This window comes from Phalaenopsis equestris, unplaced genomic scaffold (assembly GCF_001263595.1).
Source record: "Phalaenopsis equestris unplaced genomic scaffold, ASM126359v1 Scaffold000297, whole genome shotgun sequence".
In the NCBI taxonomy this organism is placed as follows: Eukaryota; Viridiplantae; Streptophyta; class Magnoliopsida; order Asparagales; family Orchidaceae; genus Phalaenopsis; species Phalaenopsis equestris.
Window position 1 is genome coordinate 2641042 of NW_018164739.1, and position 19880 is coordinate 2660921.

At 33.5% G+C, this 19880-nt stretch overlaps 3 protein-coding genes across 3 annotated transcripts in view; 2 read left to right on the forward strand and 1 right to left on the reverse strand.

Moving 5' to 3' along the window:
- The window catches only part of LOC110025276 (acetyl-coenzyme A synthetase, chloroplastic/glyoxysomal), a 48043-nt gene extending 42199 nt beyond the window's left edge, over positions 1-5844 (reverse strand). Inside the window, exon 1 of the mRNA XM_020725677.1 lies at positions 5303-5844. Within this exon, the coding sequence (XP_020581336.1) occupies positions 5303-5719 (417 nt within the window). The 5' untranslated portion in view covers positions 5720-5844. The remainder of the gene's footprint in view (positions 1-5302) is intronic.
- The window catches only part of LOC110025277 (heparan-alpha-glucosaminide N-acetyltransferase), a 62331-nt gene extending 53515 nt beyond the window's left edge, over positions 1-8816 (forward strand). Inside the window, exon 13 of the mRNA XM_020725678.1 lies at positions 8468-8816. Within this exon, the coding sequence (XP_020581337.1) occupies positions 8468-8503 (36 nt within the window). The 3' untranslated portion in view covers positions 8504-8816. The remainder of the gene's footprint in view (positions 1-8467) is intronic.
- Positions 8817-14955: 6139 nt separating this feature from the next.
- LOC110025287 (WD repeat-containing protein LWD1) lies at positions 14956-16422 on the forward strand. The gene has a single exon (XM_020725695.1). It carries the CDS (start codon positions 15086-15088, stop codon positions 16172-16174), a length of 1089 nt encoding a protein of 362 aa, XP_020581354.1. The 5' UTR covers positions 14956-15085; the 3' UTR covers positions 16175-16422.
- The last annotated feature ends 3458 nt before the right edge of the window (positions 16423-19880 follow it).

The following is a 19880-nucleotide window of genomic DNA, read 5'->3' on the forward strand; positions in this document are numbered from 1 at the left end:
ACACAAAAGTACACCCTAAACACCATATATATATATATATATATATATATATATATATATAAGACATCATATTTTTAATATGAAATGTTTAAAAAGGTAAGACTTAATGAAGCGATCAAGATGAAATATTCTATTATTTTAACGAAAATTTGATGTTCAATTTTTTTAATTTAATTAGAAAAGAGAGCTTCACAAATTATAATACGTTGCGTAGCAGTGAAAAAAACAGTCCCAAATAATGTCAATAACTAAGAGATGACAGTCGGGTGATGATAATTATATGAAAGGATTCAAGTGATGATTGTTAGAAGACAATCAATGACATAAAGACAATAATAATTAAGTGTTTTTTTTTTTCCTAATGATGATAATAAAATAATAATGATCAAAATATTCTTGTCCAACAATAATTAAATCACAATGGTAGTGAAACAATGGTGTTAGGTAGCAATGATCTCAATGCCAAATATCAAGCAGAGCTCCAAACTCTTCTTATATGTTGAGTTTCTCCCTCACTTACAAGTTTAGATTCAATTCAGACGAAAAATGAGGTGTATTGATACTTCAATTCATTTTTATTTCGTCAAATTTGTATCACCAACACGTCATTTCGACTATAAGTTTACTGAAATAAGAGTCACAATAGTTCAATTAATACTACAACTTTTCAATCTCCTCTCTCTCTCGCTCGCTCGCTCGCTCGAAATTCATGCTAGATGAAATAAATTTTTCGATACATGATGTATCAATAACAACTATTGAGCCAATGAACATAGTCATACTTGCCTCTGATCAAGAACTAATTAGGTCAAATCCAAGCTACTTATTAGGTCCAACATGTGTTATACTAGTCTTCGTCCCCACCAAAAAGATGCCATGTGAGATACCGTGTGAATAATTACAGGGTTAATGCTTTGATTGAGACTTCATGCCTCATAAATAATTAAACTCTTAATCCTAAAATTTAAAATTAAGTTTTTTATATTACTACTTGTCAATAACTCTGGTCAATATATATATTATAATACCATCCAAAAGTATTGTTGTATAAAAAAATAGTATATGAAATATTTTTTCCTTAAAAAATCTTAAAATAGGCAGCATGCATTTCAATGCATTCACAAAGAGATTGAGGATTGAATGTCTTAACGCAATAATATAAACAAGGACAATATTTATATATATACATCACATAATTCTTATGTATTTATGTTTCTTACACCTAAAGCTTTCATATTTATATTTAGGGACTTGCGCATACATCACACATAATTCTTATATATTTACATATATTATGACTAAAGTTGCATATTTACACGATAATTTATTCCATGTGGATGGCCTTCGGATCTCCACCGTTGATCAGACCAAAGTAAAGTTGTATTTCGGTGGGCCCATTTTTTAAGAAAAAAAATTGATAAAAGCTCTGATCAACGGTGGAGATAGCACGGCGCATGCATCTCTGTATACGCCGTCCGTATGAAATAATTTTTCTATTTACACATATATCATTCAAATTTTTAAAAGCAGAGAAAGAGAGTACTAGTATCATTTATTAACAGTGCATTTTTTTCATGCATAGATTTAAAGCAGCAAAGTACATGTATGTAAATATGAAGGTTTAAGGGTGGGATGTGTAATATGTAACTTTTCCTTATATTTATTATACTTTGATGTGGTAAAATCATGCATGAAAATATGTATTATGCTTTTAAAAGGAATATTGATGTTTTTCTTTCCTTTTTTTGTGATATCAAATATTTGAGATTCAACAACAACTACAACATACCAACTACAACAATAACGACAAGTCTTTATCCCAATAAATGGGGCCAGCTATATAAAACCTTTTTCGCTTATGTCCTACTGAGTGTCATATTTTCATTTGAGATTCGTGCATGTAAATATAATAATTTATTTTTTAGAGATCTACCTACAGAAGAATTGTGTGGTATGAATGTAAATGCTCACAATCAAATTCATTAAACGCCTATTAATACAACAAAAAAATTATTTTTTAAATCAAATAAAAAAATATAGAAATAAAGGAAGATTAAATGTAAAATACATATATTATAAAATAATTTTGAAACTGTTTTTTTAAAAAAAAAAGGATCATTAACATGCTTACCACACATTTCTTATACATTTACATATTTGTCGAGAAATTAAGGCGAAGAAAAACAAAAATCAACACAAATCCAGAAGAACACCAAGAAATTTAACGAAATTCGCCAAAGAAGCCTACGTCCTCGGGAGCAGAGCGGCGACTCCTTTTTCAGTATTCAGAAAAGAGTACATAATACAAAATTCAGCTCTCAGAGTCTCACCTAGGCTTACAAACAGGACATATGTATAACCCTATTGTACAATATGTAATTACTTAAATTACTCCTGTAACAAACCGTGGGGTGCTACCCTCACTCCCCCAACCCATATAATAAAACTCCCCCGATTGGACGGATCCTCCAGTTCAGCTCCAGCATCTGTCCCATTTATGATATATGAACCATACCTTACAATATCTAATTCTTAAAGTTTCATATTTACATATATAACACTCAAATCTTTGACATCAAATAAAACATATGACTATTACTAATCATTTAAAAGAGAACAAAACATTTTTCATGCATAGCTTTATGAAATCAAAATGATATACATGTAATATCAAATTTTTGGGGTTCAATACGTAAATGAATAAAAATTGTGGGGTGTGTATGTACATTTCCCTTTTTAAACTAATCCATAGAACCACATATTACCTGAGCACAATATATTCACTTATTGACAAAAATCAGCATTAAAACCTTAACAAATATCACCAGAAATGTTGCAGCTTGTCCTGCATATAAAAGCATTTTCTGTAGTACTGCTTATAAAAAAGTAATTCCAAAGTCTTTTTAGTATAACTATAGTTATTGCAGTTATGCAACAAAAGAATGAGCTATATATATATATATATATATATACAGACGGACACACCCATAGACACACACACACACACACAATAAAACTAAACAGTGCATGATATAAAAAATGCTCATTCTCGTATAGCATAAATGCTGATAGATATAATGTGAGACCTGCAAAAACATCATTTTTTATAATGTGGCTATAGTGAATTATATCAGCCCGAGGACTTGCTCTTAAATTCTCACAATAATGTTGGCTAGCATTTTTGGGGGACTTAAGGACTGCTTGTAAGTTTAATGGCAAACTATAGACGTAAGTTTTGTAATACTTTCTCAGAAATTCACAACCAGCCAATCTTTCAATGTAGTACGTTATTTTGGCTACTTGGAAATTTGCTTTGCACGCTACTATGGACTCAGCTTTGTCAGCCGAAAGCATTGCTAATCATCTTCTGAAAAATATACTACATTCTCTTTGTTCTTAGGATATAAATTTTAACAATCCTTAATCTTTTATCTCAAGTTTTTCGCGGTAATGACAGTTGTCTAGTGTCTTGCTTATTTATAGTTGACATTTAACGTTATCCTTGTTTGTAGCTGTAAGCAAGTATTTTTTTGTCTTATGGAAGATAATCTAATTCTTTGCTCGAGAGCTATACATTTTGCACTAGCTTTGAGAGCTTTAACAACTAGAATAATATTCAATTCTATTTGACATTTTTTCTAAAGCCTTGCAACATAAATCATCAATACAAAATTTTTATTTAACTAAAATTTTAAGGTAACCGCTTTTCTTTTAAATTTTGTTTTGTATTTTTGTACACTTTGCTTGTTATCTTGCTTCAATTGTCCTTCTTATTTCTTAACTTTAACTATGTACTTGAGAGCCTCTTGAATTATGCCTAATTGATTAGTTTCATGGTAATCATTTTTTTAAATCAACAAATAACTTGATGCTTTTTTTATGTTATAAGTCTTTTTTATTAATTATTTTTTTGCACAAAAATTATTTCACAAGTTATCTTTATAATATTCAACTTGAGTCTTTGCGGATTGTGATTTTCCTGGTTATTCCATTACCCTCTTCTTTCACTTCTATCGGATTACTCATTTACTTCCACATAAGTGCCCAATTCTAAACTTCATGGTTTTCTTAAAACATCTACTCTTTAATCAAATATTAACATTGCTTTTAGTCACTAATTTTTTATTAAAACAAATTGGTCAACCATATTATTCTAGCTTCAAAACTCTTTATACCTAATTAGGTATCCCATTTATTCTTGAATGTTTATCTTTATTCATATTTCTTCTGAGTCAACTTAAATTTTTGGATAAGTTTCAGGTGCTTTGCAATTTTGGTTTCATTTTTAAGTTTTATATTCTTTAATTTAATATTATCATTTTCTCATCAACACCATTTGCCTTTGTCAAACTGTTTAGGATTAGCATAATAAATATTTGTTTTTGCAAATATTCCGTATGCATTATCTTAGCCTGTTAACTTTGATGAACGCATTTTTTTACTCCTTTAGCATTTAAAAAAAATCACTTGGGTGTTAGTTTTGTATATAGAAATGTTTCGAGCGCTATTCCCTAACTATATGGTTATCCTCCATTGTACATTCCACAAGCATTTTGTTGTTTAATGTTTTGCTCATTGCAAAATGTATGATTGATTGGAAACTTAAGATAGTCAATCAGTGAATACAGCAACACAAAAAAAACAATTTCCAAGTAGGGTGATTAGCAAAGTTTTCAATGTAGTATGTTTTTGGTGTTAGATGTGCAAATACATTGGAATTGATGTTATTTAGCTTGATGGGAAAATTGTAGTTTCAAGAGAAACATCCCTTCTCTTTGTAAAAAGGTCAACTTTTAAGATTTCAGTAACAATTTTCCTTATTCATGTTGGAAGATGAAATTGGTATACACGTGAAAAGGTAAACTTTCTTAACACTTTTGATACTCACTGCTGAGTGAATTGTGTATTCGTACTTTTGTTATGTTTTTAAATGAATTTCTGCTTCTGAATTATCAAATATGTGTTGTAATAGTTCTGTTTTAAAAAACTTCACTAAACAGAGGTATAATGGTCACTTTTTCAGAAACAGCTATCCCACAGCTGCAACAAACAGTCAGTCAGTTTTCCCGCAGCAACTTCCTGAGTAGCGCGACCAAACAGACCCTAAACCACTAAACAAGCCAATCTAACATCATTGCATCACCCAACAACATCGCTTGACAAAAAAAAAAAAAAACTCACAATTCGCATGATCCTTGGCCTCAAAAGCATTGAACCGTCGATTTACACTAAATAAACTGTAACACATGTCGCCTTTTAACCATAGAAACAATAAAGCGAAGTGAAAAAAGAAAAAAAAAACCTGTTCCGGGGAAGAAACGAGAGCCTGCGCTGAGAACTCTGGACTGGGGAAGACAAGATCATTCTCCTCGGAAACCAGCGCCTCGCCGAGAACAACCGCGTTGAGCTGCGAGATCTTACCAGCGCCGGCAGGATCAGATCCCGCTATGCTTCCCACAGAAACCCTTGATCCAGCCATCTTGGTCACTCCCATCCCAACACCGACCCTGAAATCCCTCCTCCGGCCACCGCTATAAGATCGGAGAAAAGAAGAAGAAGAAGAAGAAGACGGCACAGCAACCGAAGTCAGCTGATTCTGTGTTGGCTTGGGAGCAAGGGATGGAAATGGCGTCGGGTACGGATGGTGGATCACGGGGTGATATAAATACAAACGGGGCATGGCGTCCGAACTTGTCAAACCTAACCTAACAGAAGTCATCACTTTAAACTGAAAAAAAAGGCATCTTTATCCTCCATGATTCGGAAAACTGCGAAGATTTGTTGAACATTGAAGGGCAGTTGACGATTAATTTAATTTAGTAAAAGGCAGACGCAGCCGATATAAAAAAATCCGAAATCTTTTATATATATATATCCGGAAAAAAATTGTCATTTGGCAGCTCCACATATTTTCCGATCCGAAGCTGGTGGGGATTGAATTCAGCTATTTTTAGTTCCAAGTCACGGTCTAATTGTTATAGTTTGTCCAGACTTGAGAGTGGATTGCATTAACTAATAAAAGAAAGTTTGACAGCTAAGGATTTACGAAAAAAAAAATTTATAAGATTTGTGTTCATTATATTTGATATTAATATAATTTTGATAAGATTTGTGTTTATTAATAAAATTATTAAGAGTCATTTACAGACATACAACCAAATGTTTATGTATTTATCTAACACATCAGTGGGTGCTAGAAGATTAGCAACGGTAGAGTAATCAATTATTTTCTTAGCATTGTACGAGAATTTGAGACGCAACTCAAATAAAAAAAAAATAACTTGTAGAGACATCAAAAGTTTTTACATGGATAACTCATAAATGGAAAAAAAAACACAGAATCTGACTCAATCAGAATGACGCACTATGAATTGATGATCATACACTCAGATCCTTATCTCACAGGTTAAAAATTATTGCACAGTTTCTCAAAATACAATATTTGTTGCACAATGGTTAAGGGTGATTGCAGTTGGTAATAGTTGTTGGGATTCCACTATTCAGTTATTGAGGTGGGTTTGCGCCTTGTGTGTTGCTCTATCCGGTGTTTCATTGTTCCATAACATATAGTAGCATATGTTATGATTATGTGACGAACTTCATTTAAAGAAGTAGGTAGCAATTGATGGTGGTCAGCAACTGACAAAGCAAGAAGCATTTGTCAAATCGTCGATGTAGAATACTCAGCATCATCTTCCTCTTCACCAGACTATATTCTTCCTTTGGTTAAGGAGTTGGTCCCCTCTCAAAAGAGAGTGGAGATCTATTTATAGTATCCATATTATAAATAATGAACAAAATCATACCACTCTGATCGAACAACCTGGGGATATTTCACCGATTGAACGGTATCATGTGAACATTTGATGATGTCATAATTGAGTTTTCTTGAGCTTGTTGGATTCATCTTGTTGAGATGTTTAATTTGACTATAAGCTTATCAAATTCTGATTTTATTTATCTTTGATTATATATTTAAAGCTCTCAAAAGTGGTTTAAGTACTTGATTTGGGTTTGATTTGTTCTACATTGGATTAGATTTGGTATCATTGGGTCCGTCTCATTGAGTTAGTTAGTTAACCACTATTGACTTACGCGGCTCACAACTCGTGTAGCTCATGACTCAAGCTCTACGACCTATGGACTTCACGGCTCACCACTATGGCCTACGTGACCAACTATAACTTACGTGACTTACTCGTGTAACTCCTAACTCCTCCATCTATGACTTACAAACATTATCACAGCTCACCACCACTATCTATGTGGCTCACGGTTCATGAAACTTCATACTACGACCTTTATGGTCAACTGAAGCTACTGAAGCAACCATCAACATCCCACGTGACCAACTATTATCATGTTTTTCAACTACGATATATAAAACAATCTTGTGTTATAGTCTTCTAGAACATTTACGGCGGACTACTATCTTCATAGCATTCACTTTAGCATTTGTAGTCTATTATCACAAATAATTACGTTCATAACAACCAGACTATGACCTTTATTATACATTTATAATGATTGAATTTGTAAATTCATCTCCCCTAATTCAAAAGAAGAGCGAACATGTGTACTCTTCGTTCATGGTTGATTATTTTAAATGGGTTATGACTCGTGGTTTTTCCCCTTTACAGTTTGCATGTAAAAATTAAGGTGTCTTGTGCTCACTTCTCTTTAATTATATGAGTCTATGTTGGGTTTTCTCGCTACCAACAAACTAGCCAGAGGGGATTCAAACCCGTAACATGAGGGGACTTCGACTTTCAACCAGGTTGCTCTACCAACAGGACACGACTGGCGACACACACACACCCACATATATATATATATACACACACACAGAGAGAGAGAGAGAGAGAGAGAGAGAGGTGGGCTTTTATGATAACAAAATTAGAAGATTAGAATGTACTTCTAACTTGAGTCTCCTATTTAAAGAGAAGTCGCTCTACCAACATCTCCATATGTCTTGCGCAATTTTTTATTTTTACTTCTAAAAGTTGAAATTTTAAATTTACACGTATAAGTGAGCTGACATATATTGTAAAAATTGAAGTTTAGCATCAGACATGTTAATCCCTAAGAAATAGGTACAATGCGTGTAAAATTTTGAATTATTAAATCATATAAATTTAATTGTACATATCGATATAAAAAAATGTAAATAAATTTCAACGACATTATTATATCATAAAATTAATTTTAGTCTAAAACCACATTCAATATTACACCCGAATCATGAGCTTAAAGGCTCATCTTGATGATGCATGCTTGTAACTAGGTATGAATTAGCAAGAAACAAAGAATGCTGGCAAAATCCCACTAAGTTATCATTCGGTATTGATGAGATCGAGTGAATTGATGCGTCTAAAATGTGTGATATGTTTGTCTATATTTTTTATGCATTTTCCTCTACTATTGTACATATTTATGCCTTTTCATATGCTTTTATATGCAATTATAGGGCACATGCACTAATGAGAGCATAACAACTCATTAAAGAGACATAGGAGTAAAAGCAAATGAAGCATCAAATTCCATTCCAAAAGCACCAGCCATGTTGCTTCCACACAACTCGCCTACATAAAGCCCGATTCAGATAAATTTACAATCCGAACTTCTTTCTTCCACGGAAAATTTACTATTTCTTACCCATTTTTTCTATATCAAAAGAGTAAGTTACATTTTCTTATGTTCATTTGGAGTCAAGCTGACATTGTTGAGAAGAATTACTACATTGCACTCAGATTTGAGCTTTTCTTTGGTCTTAATGGCAGCAAAGTTCTTATGTCTCGAAGTCGGTAATTCTTCAAGCTGCAACAGTTGAGGGGATGGTTTTTGTTGATAGATTTATATGTAATAAACTATCTTCCATTGGTTTGTAACAAAACATGTTATTATTTCAATTAATTAAAATTTGATGCAGAATCATCCGTAAGACAAACTAAAACCTTTTAAGTTTGCAACTTTATCTTTATTTCTCTTTCTTTGTTTTCTCTCATGTGTAAGCTGAAGAGAGGATTGTTGGGCTTTAAAGAAGGCAAAGATTTTGGTATTTGACGCTGCCTTCTTAAGTAAAGAGACGTGTTAGTCAAATTCGTGTTTAAAATTTCAGAAATTATGTGCTGCCTATGAAGAAATTTGAGAAATTTACATAGGCAGCACATAATTTTTAATTTTTTCTTACTCACATTTGTCTTTTAAAGCCCATTAACCGGCCCGACCTGTGGAGTGGTCGGGCTTGGCTATCATTTTTTAGATAGAAACTGAGCTCAAGCCCGACTCAAGCCCACTTTGATTTGTCATAGCCTAGCTCATGCCAAGCCCGACCTGCCCAATGCCCAGGTCTAGGTGAGTGTGATAGAATCTTGGAGGGACAAATTAGGATGATTGTTTGAGAGTCTTAGTGTTTGTTAGTGAAGAAATGAAGAACGAAATTGCAAATCAAGTGTTTAATCTCTTTAGTTTCTTCTTTCTATATCTGTTTGTTATGTTTGTATTGATTAATAAAATGTGTTTTGTGTTGTTATTAAGCATGAATAGTCAACAATTCTCATTTTTCCTCGATGTGGTGAGTAGTTTTAGGGTTTAATTTTTTGTTTGTCAATTGTGTGAAAATTTGTTTTGATGAAGTTTTATTCTTTCAATATTCATTTGCATATAACATGGCCAGTTGAGTTGTTGAGACATGTTGTAATATTTGTGTTTTAGAAGAAACTTTAGTGGAATAACCTAGTTAAGACCCATTAACTTAGGAGAATACAAATATTGCTCTTAGTTTAGTTCACTCCTTTTAGGAAATACAGAATCCTGAGATTTTCATGGGAACTAAACTCGGAGTTCCAGTAACTACTTCCAATTGCAATCAATGTTGATCATTATGCAACAAACATTATATTGTGAGGAACTGTGTATTTTTTTCTTGCCTCAAGAATAATCTGTACTTGTAATCACCAATTCACCGTGGATCATTTCAGCTGGTTTAGGCCTTGTAATTTTTTTCCTTTCGAATTTTTAACATAAAAACTTCTAGTATATCTACATGTTACTTGTATTATTTGAATATGTATTTAACTTTTATGTAATACTAAGATACTAAATAATCTTTCTATTGTCGTGAATCTTCTAGTATACATCAACTTTCATGAAATAAAAACATTAATATGATAATAAAAAAAATTAATAAATGTTGCAAAATAAAATAAATCATGATTTTAAGAGAAATCTTATGACCAATCAAATAGAACAAAGAATTAAATGAGCAATTTGATAATATTAAATTATTATTAAATTTATGCGAATATATTCACCTATCAAATTGACTTCTAAAAGAATAATCTAATGCTATAATTTTTTTTTGGCGGAATGAGCACTTGAATTATCAAAAGAACCCAAATTATTCAAATAATAACTAAATTAACACCCACCAATAACATCATCATTATCGTGAGGTGAAAAGAGTAGAAAGGAGAGAGTTTTCAAAGGACTTTGTAAGCCACAAGCCTATTGTCGTTGAACCAAACATTGTCGAACCTAAAGAAACGATCCTGTCAGACTGTCACCTATAAATCGAGTACCACAATCACGTTGTTGCATAACCAAAGGAGAAGAATGACGAGAGTTTCAAAGGTCTAGTTATGTCAAATTCCGTTGTCAAACTGAAGGAGGAGGAGAACAATGAGAGTTTCAGAGTTCTTTGTACGCATCATTCTTGTAGCTATAGAATCGAATGAGGAGAATGATGAGAGTTTCAAAGGCCTTTGTACTCCTTGATCCCATCTTATGTTGTGATCCCATTTTTGTTTTTGCTTCCGCAAGATCGTCAAAGGTTGTGATACTGAGACTTGGGATGTGAATATTGAAGTTTAGAAGTGAGATGCATAATATTAGTAGTATTGAGAACTATGCAAATAAATAAATTATTTAATTACTCACATATTATATTGATTTTTCAAATGAATTAAAAAAATTTAAAACCAATTCACCCAATTTTTTCCCTCATCCTATTATTGTTGTGTTTTTTTTTTTCTAGGTTGGGGGGGAGATTAGTTATTCATCCATTAAAACTGTCAAAGTACACAATCTAAGGAGTATTTATAACAAAAGAGAAAATAAAGTAGAGGAAAAAACACAAAAAAATTCTGTAAGAAATGAAAAGAAGAAAAAAAGTTGAAGGAGAAAAAAAGGGAGCTCAGAAACATAACCGATTCAATTCTATCATCAGCTCCATCCATACTGAAAATTTGAAAAGATGAATGTAGCGTCGAAAATTTGGCGCAGTGTCAAACAACAATAGACAAAATATCAATAAAAACCATAACCATGAGTCTTCAAATGTAGCGGTCGATTGAGCCTCAAATGATGCAAAATCATCACAACTCCCCTTAAAAAAAAACTGCATATAATGATATTCACCTACAGAGAAAAAATTCATGGTTGATACCAAAAATATTTAACCAAAGAGCGCCAATTAGTTAGCAAAAGGGGAAATTACATAAGGGTAACAAAATCCATCAGTAAAACAGTCACAAAGAGATCATGGAGCACAGATGAGTGAAGATCAAAAGGCCCATATCTTAACGCGATGTTCTTGGTTTGCCAATGATAGGGAGGACCCACACAAAAAAATGTGACCAGGAAGTAGCCTCCATTTTCAGCAAAATGACAAAGAAAAAATGTTCAAAGATCTTGAAGCAGCCATTTTCAGCAAAACAACAAAGAAAAAATGTTCAAAGATCTCGAGGCAGCCAAATATGTACATATAGATGCACTCTAGCTAGATAAGAGTAGCCAATATAAAACCATCAAAGGCGAAAAAGTGTTTAATAGCCTAATTAATGCTCTCAAAACCCATGAAACCATCCAACAAAGTGTCAATTGAAAAATCCATATATTGAATCAAGAGAAATAGATAGATAATCCATGGGTCCAATAAAACCCAAATTTGTAAAATAAAGAGAAAACTAAGAGGATCAATAAAAAGAAAATTTGTTCAGACCATCAGGACTTAAATCAAAAGAGAGCAGAAAATAGAAATGTCCAAAGCTTATATCCTATAAAGTTATTTTACGTTGTCAGGGACGTCAACTTTAGGCTTCCACTTTCTACTTTTCTCTTTTACAACAAGTTTTATTTTTTGTGAAATGATATCAAAAGACTAAGAATAATTCCTAAAAATCCTAGAATTCCTCTCAATCCAAATAAAATAAGCGGTAACATGAACAACAAGCAAGAAGAATTTCCTAGAAATAGGGCAATTGAAATTATCATTATGAGCAAGCACTTGATTCATGGAACAACCCAGGTAAAAAAAATCACCATAAGTAGTGTTATTTTTTAGTAAAGAGAAAGATAAATGATAGTAAAAAAAATAGGTTTGATTGATTCTCTTGGTATTTATTGCAGAAAATACAATGAGTGTCATCTAACACATTCCTAGCAAGAAGAATATCTTTAGTTTTAAGCCCTCTAATGAGTATTTTCTATGCAAAAGAGGCAAATTTAAGAGAATATACTTTAAAGCAAAGGAAGTAATGTCAGTTTACGATCGACAAATCTCTATATAAATGAAATAAGTGTTTTAATGTGAGAATTGATCCTTATGAAGCTAACTACACTGTCAGATAGAGTTCCCAATCAGGATTTGAGTGATGGAACGAATGCAATCATTGTTAGCTTGAGCAATGGAGGGAAGGGCCCAACATATATTTTGAATAACATCAGAGATTTATGTGTTTTTAGGGCAGTTGAACCAACTAAACACTTGGCCACCATATCTCTCAAACAATGAGATCCCATTAAACCAAGGGCCAAAGAAAAAGAAAAAGATTCCCATTGTTATTAACAAGCAAATTAAAGCACACTCTCCATAAGAAAGCAATAGTCAACAAACTTTTCCAGTAGAAATCTTTTTGTCCATTCTAAACCAAATGGTCGTGTAATTCGTGTCACACCACCAAGATAAAATATAATTTCAATTGAAGAATCTCCAAATAAGTTTAGATTTACAAATAGTGTTGATATTGTCCATGTTGAGAAGACCGAGACCCCCTAGGTGTTTAAGCTTGGTAGTGTTATGATGAACAATGGTATGCATCTTACTATTAGAGTTATGATGATGCAAGAAGCTGTTCATCAGAGAAGTGAGATGTTTTTTGATGCGTTTTGGTGTGATAGAGAATCTAAACCAATAATGAAGGTAGTTCCAGATAGTGGTTTGAATAAGTGGCACTCTATCTACAAACAAAAGAATTTTATGTTTCTAACCACTTAAGTAATGATTCACTCTGTTGCATCTAGTGACAGTTCAACAAAGTTGATAGTAGTTCCCAAGTGCTCCCAAGGTAATGATCTCTCTTGAAAACCAAGAATGCGGCAACAGTAGGGCTTAAGACAGTCTTCAACAAAATTTGATAAAAAAAGTTGATTTAGAGTTATTAACTGAAGGTTGGAAATACTAAAAAAGAATTCCAAAGTATGAGCGAAGCATTTAACCTGATTAGCATTTGCCCTACCAAAAACAAGTAGGTCATCAACATAGATAAGATGGTTGGTTCTATCAAAACAGCTATCCACCTTGTAGAAATTCTTGTAAAAATTAAGAAGCTAAGAGAAGGCATCCATAACAATAGTGAAGACGCAAGGGGAGAGAGAACACCCTTGCCTAAGGCCTGGGGTAGAAGGAAAATAGTGTTGTATCTCATTATTATTAATAACAAAAAAGTGCACTTCAACATTACATGCCTTTATCCAACCCACAAATTTAGGAGGAAAACCCATCTTATACAACCTATTGTAAATGAAACTTTAGTCGATAGAATCAAAAGGTTTCTTAATATCAATTTTTGAACAAAAACTCTTAGGGTGGCTAGAAGAGTTGAAACCATTGAGAAGATCGTTAGACAAAAAGTTGTTGTCTGCAATATCTCTCCCAACAAGAAAAGCTGTTTAAGAATGATGTGTAATGCTTGGAAGAATGCCTTTGAGCCTATCAACAATAAGCCAAGCAATGACTTTATAAATGGTATTACAAAGGAAATTGGTCTGTAATAAGCAATTTCCAACATACTTAAAGATTTGGGAAGGAGAGTGATGGTAGAGTGCTTCACTTTATCAAACATCTTTCAAGTGGAAAGGAAATGCTTAATGGCTTTTTTTGCAGTCCTGACCAATAATATCACAAGTATCCATTGACTACAATACTTTTTATGCATGTATCAACATTTAGGAATGATGCATGAGCTCATAGAGATCAAAATAGGTGACCGCTATTGAGTGTTGTGAATGTAAATCAATTCCTTAGAGGGCTTATCTAATACCACTTATACAATTAGAGTTTTGTCATATGTTGCCATTCTCATTCTTCCTTATCCTTTGGGTTTTTGGTATGTTATTTTTAAGATGATTTAAGTTAGATTTAATCTAAATCCAACCACACATAATAAGCAGGTTAGATAAATCCAATTTTTGCTTGTTCTGTTTGTTAAATTCAGACTTACTAAATACACTTATTAGTTAAATTTAATGAATTTAACACTAGTAAAAAATATTTCAAATAGATTTATGCCAAACATCTCAAATAAATTTAACTGAATTTAATTTTATTCGAACCAACTATTATTTTAAATTTAATAATATTTAAATTTAATAAATCTAAATTTATGGATTTACTAAACCATATTTAAATTAAATTCTCCTCAGAGCCAAACACCCCCCTTAGGAAAAATTATTACATACGGATCGGAAACGGCTTGCGTGCGGTGTCCGATCCTGATCAGATGTATTTAGGTGGGCCCCACATAATTTTTTTTTCCAACCCTAAAATCACTTCTATAATCTCGTTTGTCCGATCCTGACCGTAGATCACGGATTATTATTTTTTTTTATTTTTTTTATTTTAATGTTTAGATGAGCCCCACCAAAATAAATCGGGATGTCTGATCCGTATTCCTTCGTCATCGCCCTCTTCTTCGTCTCGCACTGGAATGATTTCCGTCGAAAGGTTGTAAAGAACTATTAAAGGGAAGAAATTTAGGTTATTATAAAGTCAGGCCTTCTGAGTTCTTCGCGAGTTCTTTGAAGAATGGCGGTGAGCGGTGGCGGTGGAGGTGGGACGACGGAGGAATCGGAGGAGCAACAAAAGCGTTCGGAGATCTACACATACGAGGCGCCCTGGCACATCTATGCCATGAATTGGAGCGTTCGGCGTGACAAGAAGTACCGGCTTGCCATCGCTAGCCTCCTCGAGCAGTACACGAATCGCGTGGAGATCGTGCAACTAGACGACTCCACGGGGGAGATCCGTTCGGACCCCAATCTCTGCTTCGATCATTCGTATCCTCCCACCAAGACCATGTTCGTCCCTGATCGAGACTGCCTCCGGCCGGACCTCCTCGCTACTTCTGCCGACTTCCTCCGTATCTGGCGGATTGCCGATGATTCTTCATGCGTAGAGCTTAAGTCTATCCTTAATGGTAACAAAAACTCTGAGTTCTGCGGTCCTCTCACCTCTTTCGATTGGAACGAGACCGAGCCCCGCCGCATCGGGACTTCCTCTATCGACACGACATGTACCATCTGGGACATCGAGAGGGAAGCCGTCGACACGCAGCTCATCGCACACGACAAGGAGGTCTATGATATTGCTTGGGGCGGCGTCGGCGTTTTCGCCTCCGTTTCTGCTGATGGTTCAGTGCGCGTCTTTGACCTCCGTGATAAGGAGCACTCAACCATTATCTATGAGTCCTCTGATCCCCCGGACACCCCACTCGTTCGCCTTGGTTGGAATAAGCAGGATCCTCGCTACATGGCCACCATCATCATGGACAGCGCCAAGGTCGTCGTTCTCGACATCCGTTTTCCCACACTCCCTGTTGTCGAGCTTCAGAGACACCACGCCAGCATAAATGCCATCGCCTGGGCACCCCACAGCTCCTGCCACATTTGCACCGCGGGTGATGATTCTCAGGCACTCATTTGGGACCTCTCTTCCATGGGAAGCACCTCGATCTCGTCTGGAGGGAAGCAGCAGCAGCCTGCGGCTGAGGGGGGGCTCGATCCCATCCTTGCTTATACTGCAGGAGCTGAGATAGAGCAGCTCCAATGGTCCTCCTCGCAGCCAGATTGGGTCGCCATTGCTTTTTCCACTAAACTGCAGATACTCAGGGTTTGATGTTGTTCATTTTATGATCTTAGTTTTATTTCCACCAACCAATCTACCACTCCACAGTTTTTGTTCTTCGTATCATGTTGTGCATGCTGAATTGGAATATTAGTATGGGAAATGGGAGCAACTGAAAGTAGTTTCTCTGTATAATGTTTCCAGAATCTCCCCTTGCTATATATTGAGGGCTCACGCCTATATTTCTTGTTTATTAAAATCATAACATGAATTGTGGTTAGTTCACTTTGTTGGAAAACCTAATGCTGTCGATTGTTTTAGGGCTATGGATTTCATTTTTCAAACACCTAAACTTCAATTTTTACATAAATGTCACCTTACCTATGCATGAAAAGGTGCATTTCACTTTTTAAAAGTTTAAATGGCTGTAATTTTTATGTGATATGAAAGATTTGGGTGTTATGAATATATATAAAAAAAAAGAAGCAAACTTTAGGAGTTAGATATGTAAATACATGGGAATTGGGTCGTATGTATGTAAATTCCCCTAAATTTATATGTCAAGGAAATTGATTCAATAAATAGGATGTTTTCATCATCTGTTCATGCCTCTTATTGCTCTTGTATTATGGTATTATCATTGATGTGCAAAACTGAAGGACAAGTTTTTTGTTTTCATCATTCGTCCGTGGCTTCCTAATAAGAAATATTTGGATTTTACGAGGCAATTTTAGTAAGTTTTTAACATTCCATCATCATTTATGCTGTGTTCCTTTTTGCTGAAGAAAACTAATTGAATTTTGTTTCATCATAATAATTGAATCAACTATTCATGAAACACTCAGTTTTTCCTCTGGAATGTAACACTAGCGTGACAGACCAGAGGAAACAAATCCACCTTTAAGAAGAGACAAGGGAGCAAGCTACTGACAGTGTGAACCTTGATGCTAAGTGAATTTTAAGAAAAGGGTATCGTCCTAGCATGGAAGACGTAGAAGGGGGAACAAAGACTTCACCTTTCCGAGTGGTACAGTAAGGAGTGTGACGAAGATCAACAATGATGAGTGGTGTTGGGCTTGAGTTTGACTACAACGTCGATGAGCCGAGGCGTGGGAAGGAGAAAGTAACGAAAAAGTAGGTTGTATAGGAGATGAGGCAGTTACGAGCTAGGACTTCATTGCGTGTAAGGTATTGAGGAGTTAAAGCATCTAAATGTGAGGTGAAGCTAAGAAAAGGAGAAGTAGAAGCTGTGACCGAGCGCGGGATCGAGCGAACAATTGCAAGCATAAGCATTTAACAAATCAATTGAAGTTGAAGATGAGCTCAAATGAAGTGGTGAAAGAAGAAAAAGCAGTGCAACACCCGCAACTTGCTGATAGGACGAAGTCGAGCATGCAACAGTGACGACAGAGGCTATTAAGGTTGCGGTGAAGATCAAATCAAATACAGGTGATGTGGCATGCAATCAATGCGTACTAGAGTTGTTCAAGCCATAAGGTTTAACCATTTTGGGGTAATGTTTAATTAAATATTTCATTCTTGAATCTTTTAACACTATAATATCAAATCTAAGAATTTGATGAGAATATTATGTATAGATTAGAAGATAAAATTTAATTATAAATTTGTAGAGAAATTTACTTGAAGAAAGAAAATTGAATTTGTAAGAAATAATTAAATTTAAATAATTTTGAAATGTTATATATATATATATATATATATATATATATATATAGAAAAAGATGTTATTTTAGTATATATATATATATATTGAAAATGATGTTATTTTAGTGCAATCAATAAGAATAATTGAGGAGGGTTTACATTTTAAATTAAGGGTAAAATAAGATCAAAATTTAATAGAAGTAAATATTAATAATTTAAATAAGGCTATGTTAGAAGAGCAAAACATGAAAAGTTTTAATCTTGAGACGGTTATAATCCACTTCCAAGCAATAAATACTAATTATGATTATATACTTAATTAAGCGTAAAGATTAATTAAACTTCTATAATTCAATATAAGAAAGACGTTATTTGATAATAGAAGTAAATAGAACCAATTGACTAAAATTTTTTACCTTTATAATTAAGTACTTCAAGGAAACTGATAGCAACAAAAAAATGTTTGTCGTCAAGAGAATGAGGTGAGTACTCGTTAAGCTATAGTAGCATTTTTGAATTCTTTCAAACCAGTTGCATGAATTGTTTTGGTGCTTGATCAATGCACTTTCAAAACTTTATTTTAATTTATCCACTATTCAATTTCATCGATCATATTGATATGAATGTTTACTATATTTTAATATAAAAAATTTTATGCACTATTTATTAAATATTGCATATTATATAAATGAAAATGTGAATGCTATGAACTATATAAAGTGATTGTATGTGCATGCTGACTATGATGAAGTTCACCCTCTTTTAATACTAGTGAGAAATGCTAAGATTCTTGTGCATGTAAATGAAAAGTAATTTTGATATAGATGTACCTTAATCGGTACAAGTTTTTAGACCGTGTACGCCAAACTGTTGGTTGACATCTATTGTATAAGATCCCTTAGGTCAGGGGTTTGAATTCCCTCTGACACGGTTGGCCTTAAGGAGGTGCTACTCGAATTATTAGACACATTAGGGGCGGTCGGAGGCTCGTATAATAATCTCTGGCCATTCTTTTAATGAAATATATATAGTTATTATATGATAGTATTAAACATTCTAAACATCATCGCATGGTCATAGTTTAATATTAAAATATTGATTGTTTCTTTTACATTAATTAGATACACCTAACTAACATGTGTATTGTTTTCTTTTGGTCATGTTACTGTAGTCCAGAAGTATTAATACTCGCTAGCTTGTTAGTTCATTTTATTTTAAATTAATATTTTTCAGGTTGAATTTCAAAGAAAAAATGAAAAATAGAAGATGAAATATTTATAAAAAACGTGAATAACCTGAATTAAGCTAAATTTATCATTTGTTTAATTTAATTTTTAAATATGTAGTGACATTTTTATTTGTTTGGGATGATTCAATATTTTTTATAGAAAATGTTAGTAAAAAATTTTAATTATCATCGTACAACCCTCTGTTCTTGTCTTGAAAAATTCAAAGCCTAAGCCGAGTTGTGATAACCTAAGCCATCTTTTTTATTTTATAAAGCTATGGCAACTTTTTTATGGTAAGGTAATTGATTGCACAATGTTAGTTGAGTAAGCTTCGATCATTCCACTATCATTCATGTTTTGTTCTTTCCATTGGAGAAAACTTAATGAAGAAGTTTGCTTCCTTCTACCATCACCTTAACATTACCATCATTTTCCCCTCTCTCCTCCCCTTCATTATCATCATGGTGGCTAACCAATTTCATCTTTAAGCAATTTATTTTCACTATTTAGTATATGCCCTTTTTAGCTCATTCTATGTTTGCTAAATGTTGTTGAATCCATTAATGGTTGTACATCATTGAGGCTATAGGGCTGAAATTCAATATAGTGAAAGGTGAGAGGCCAAGTGTTTGACTTTTGTAAATGAGCACTCATTTTCTATAAAATTATTGATAAAATTTAGAGGGTTACTTGTTGAATTTTGAAATAGCGCAACTTGATGTTATTGATAGGAGGGATATTTAAACTCAATTACAATAGACATAATAAAAGAAATAAATAAAATATACTAAAACAAATAAGAAATACATAATGAGGGAACAAAAACTAATAATAATTAATAACAACTGAAGGTTTTCGTTATA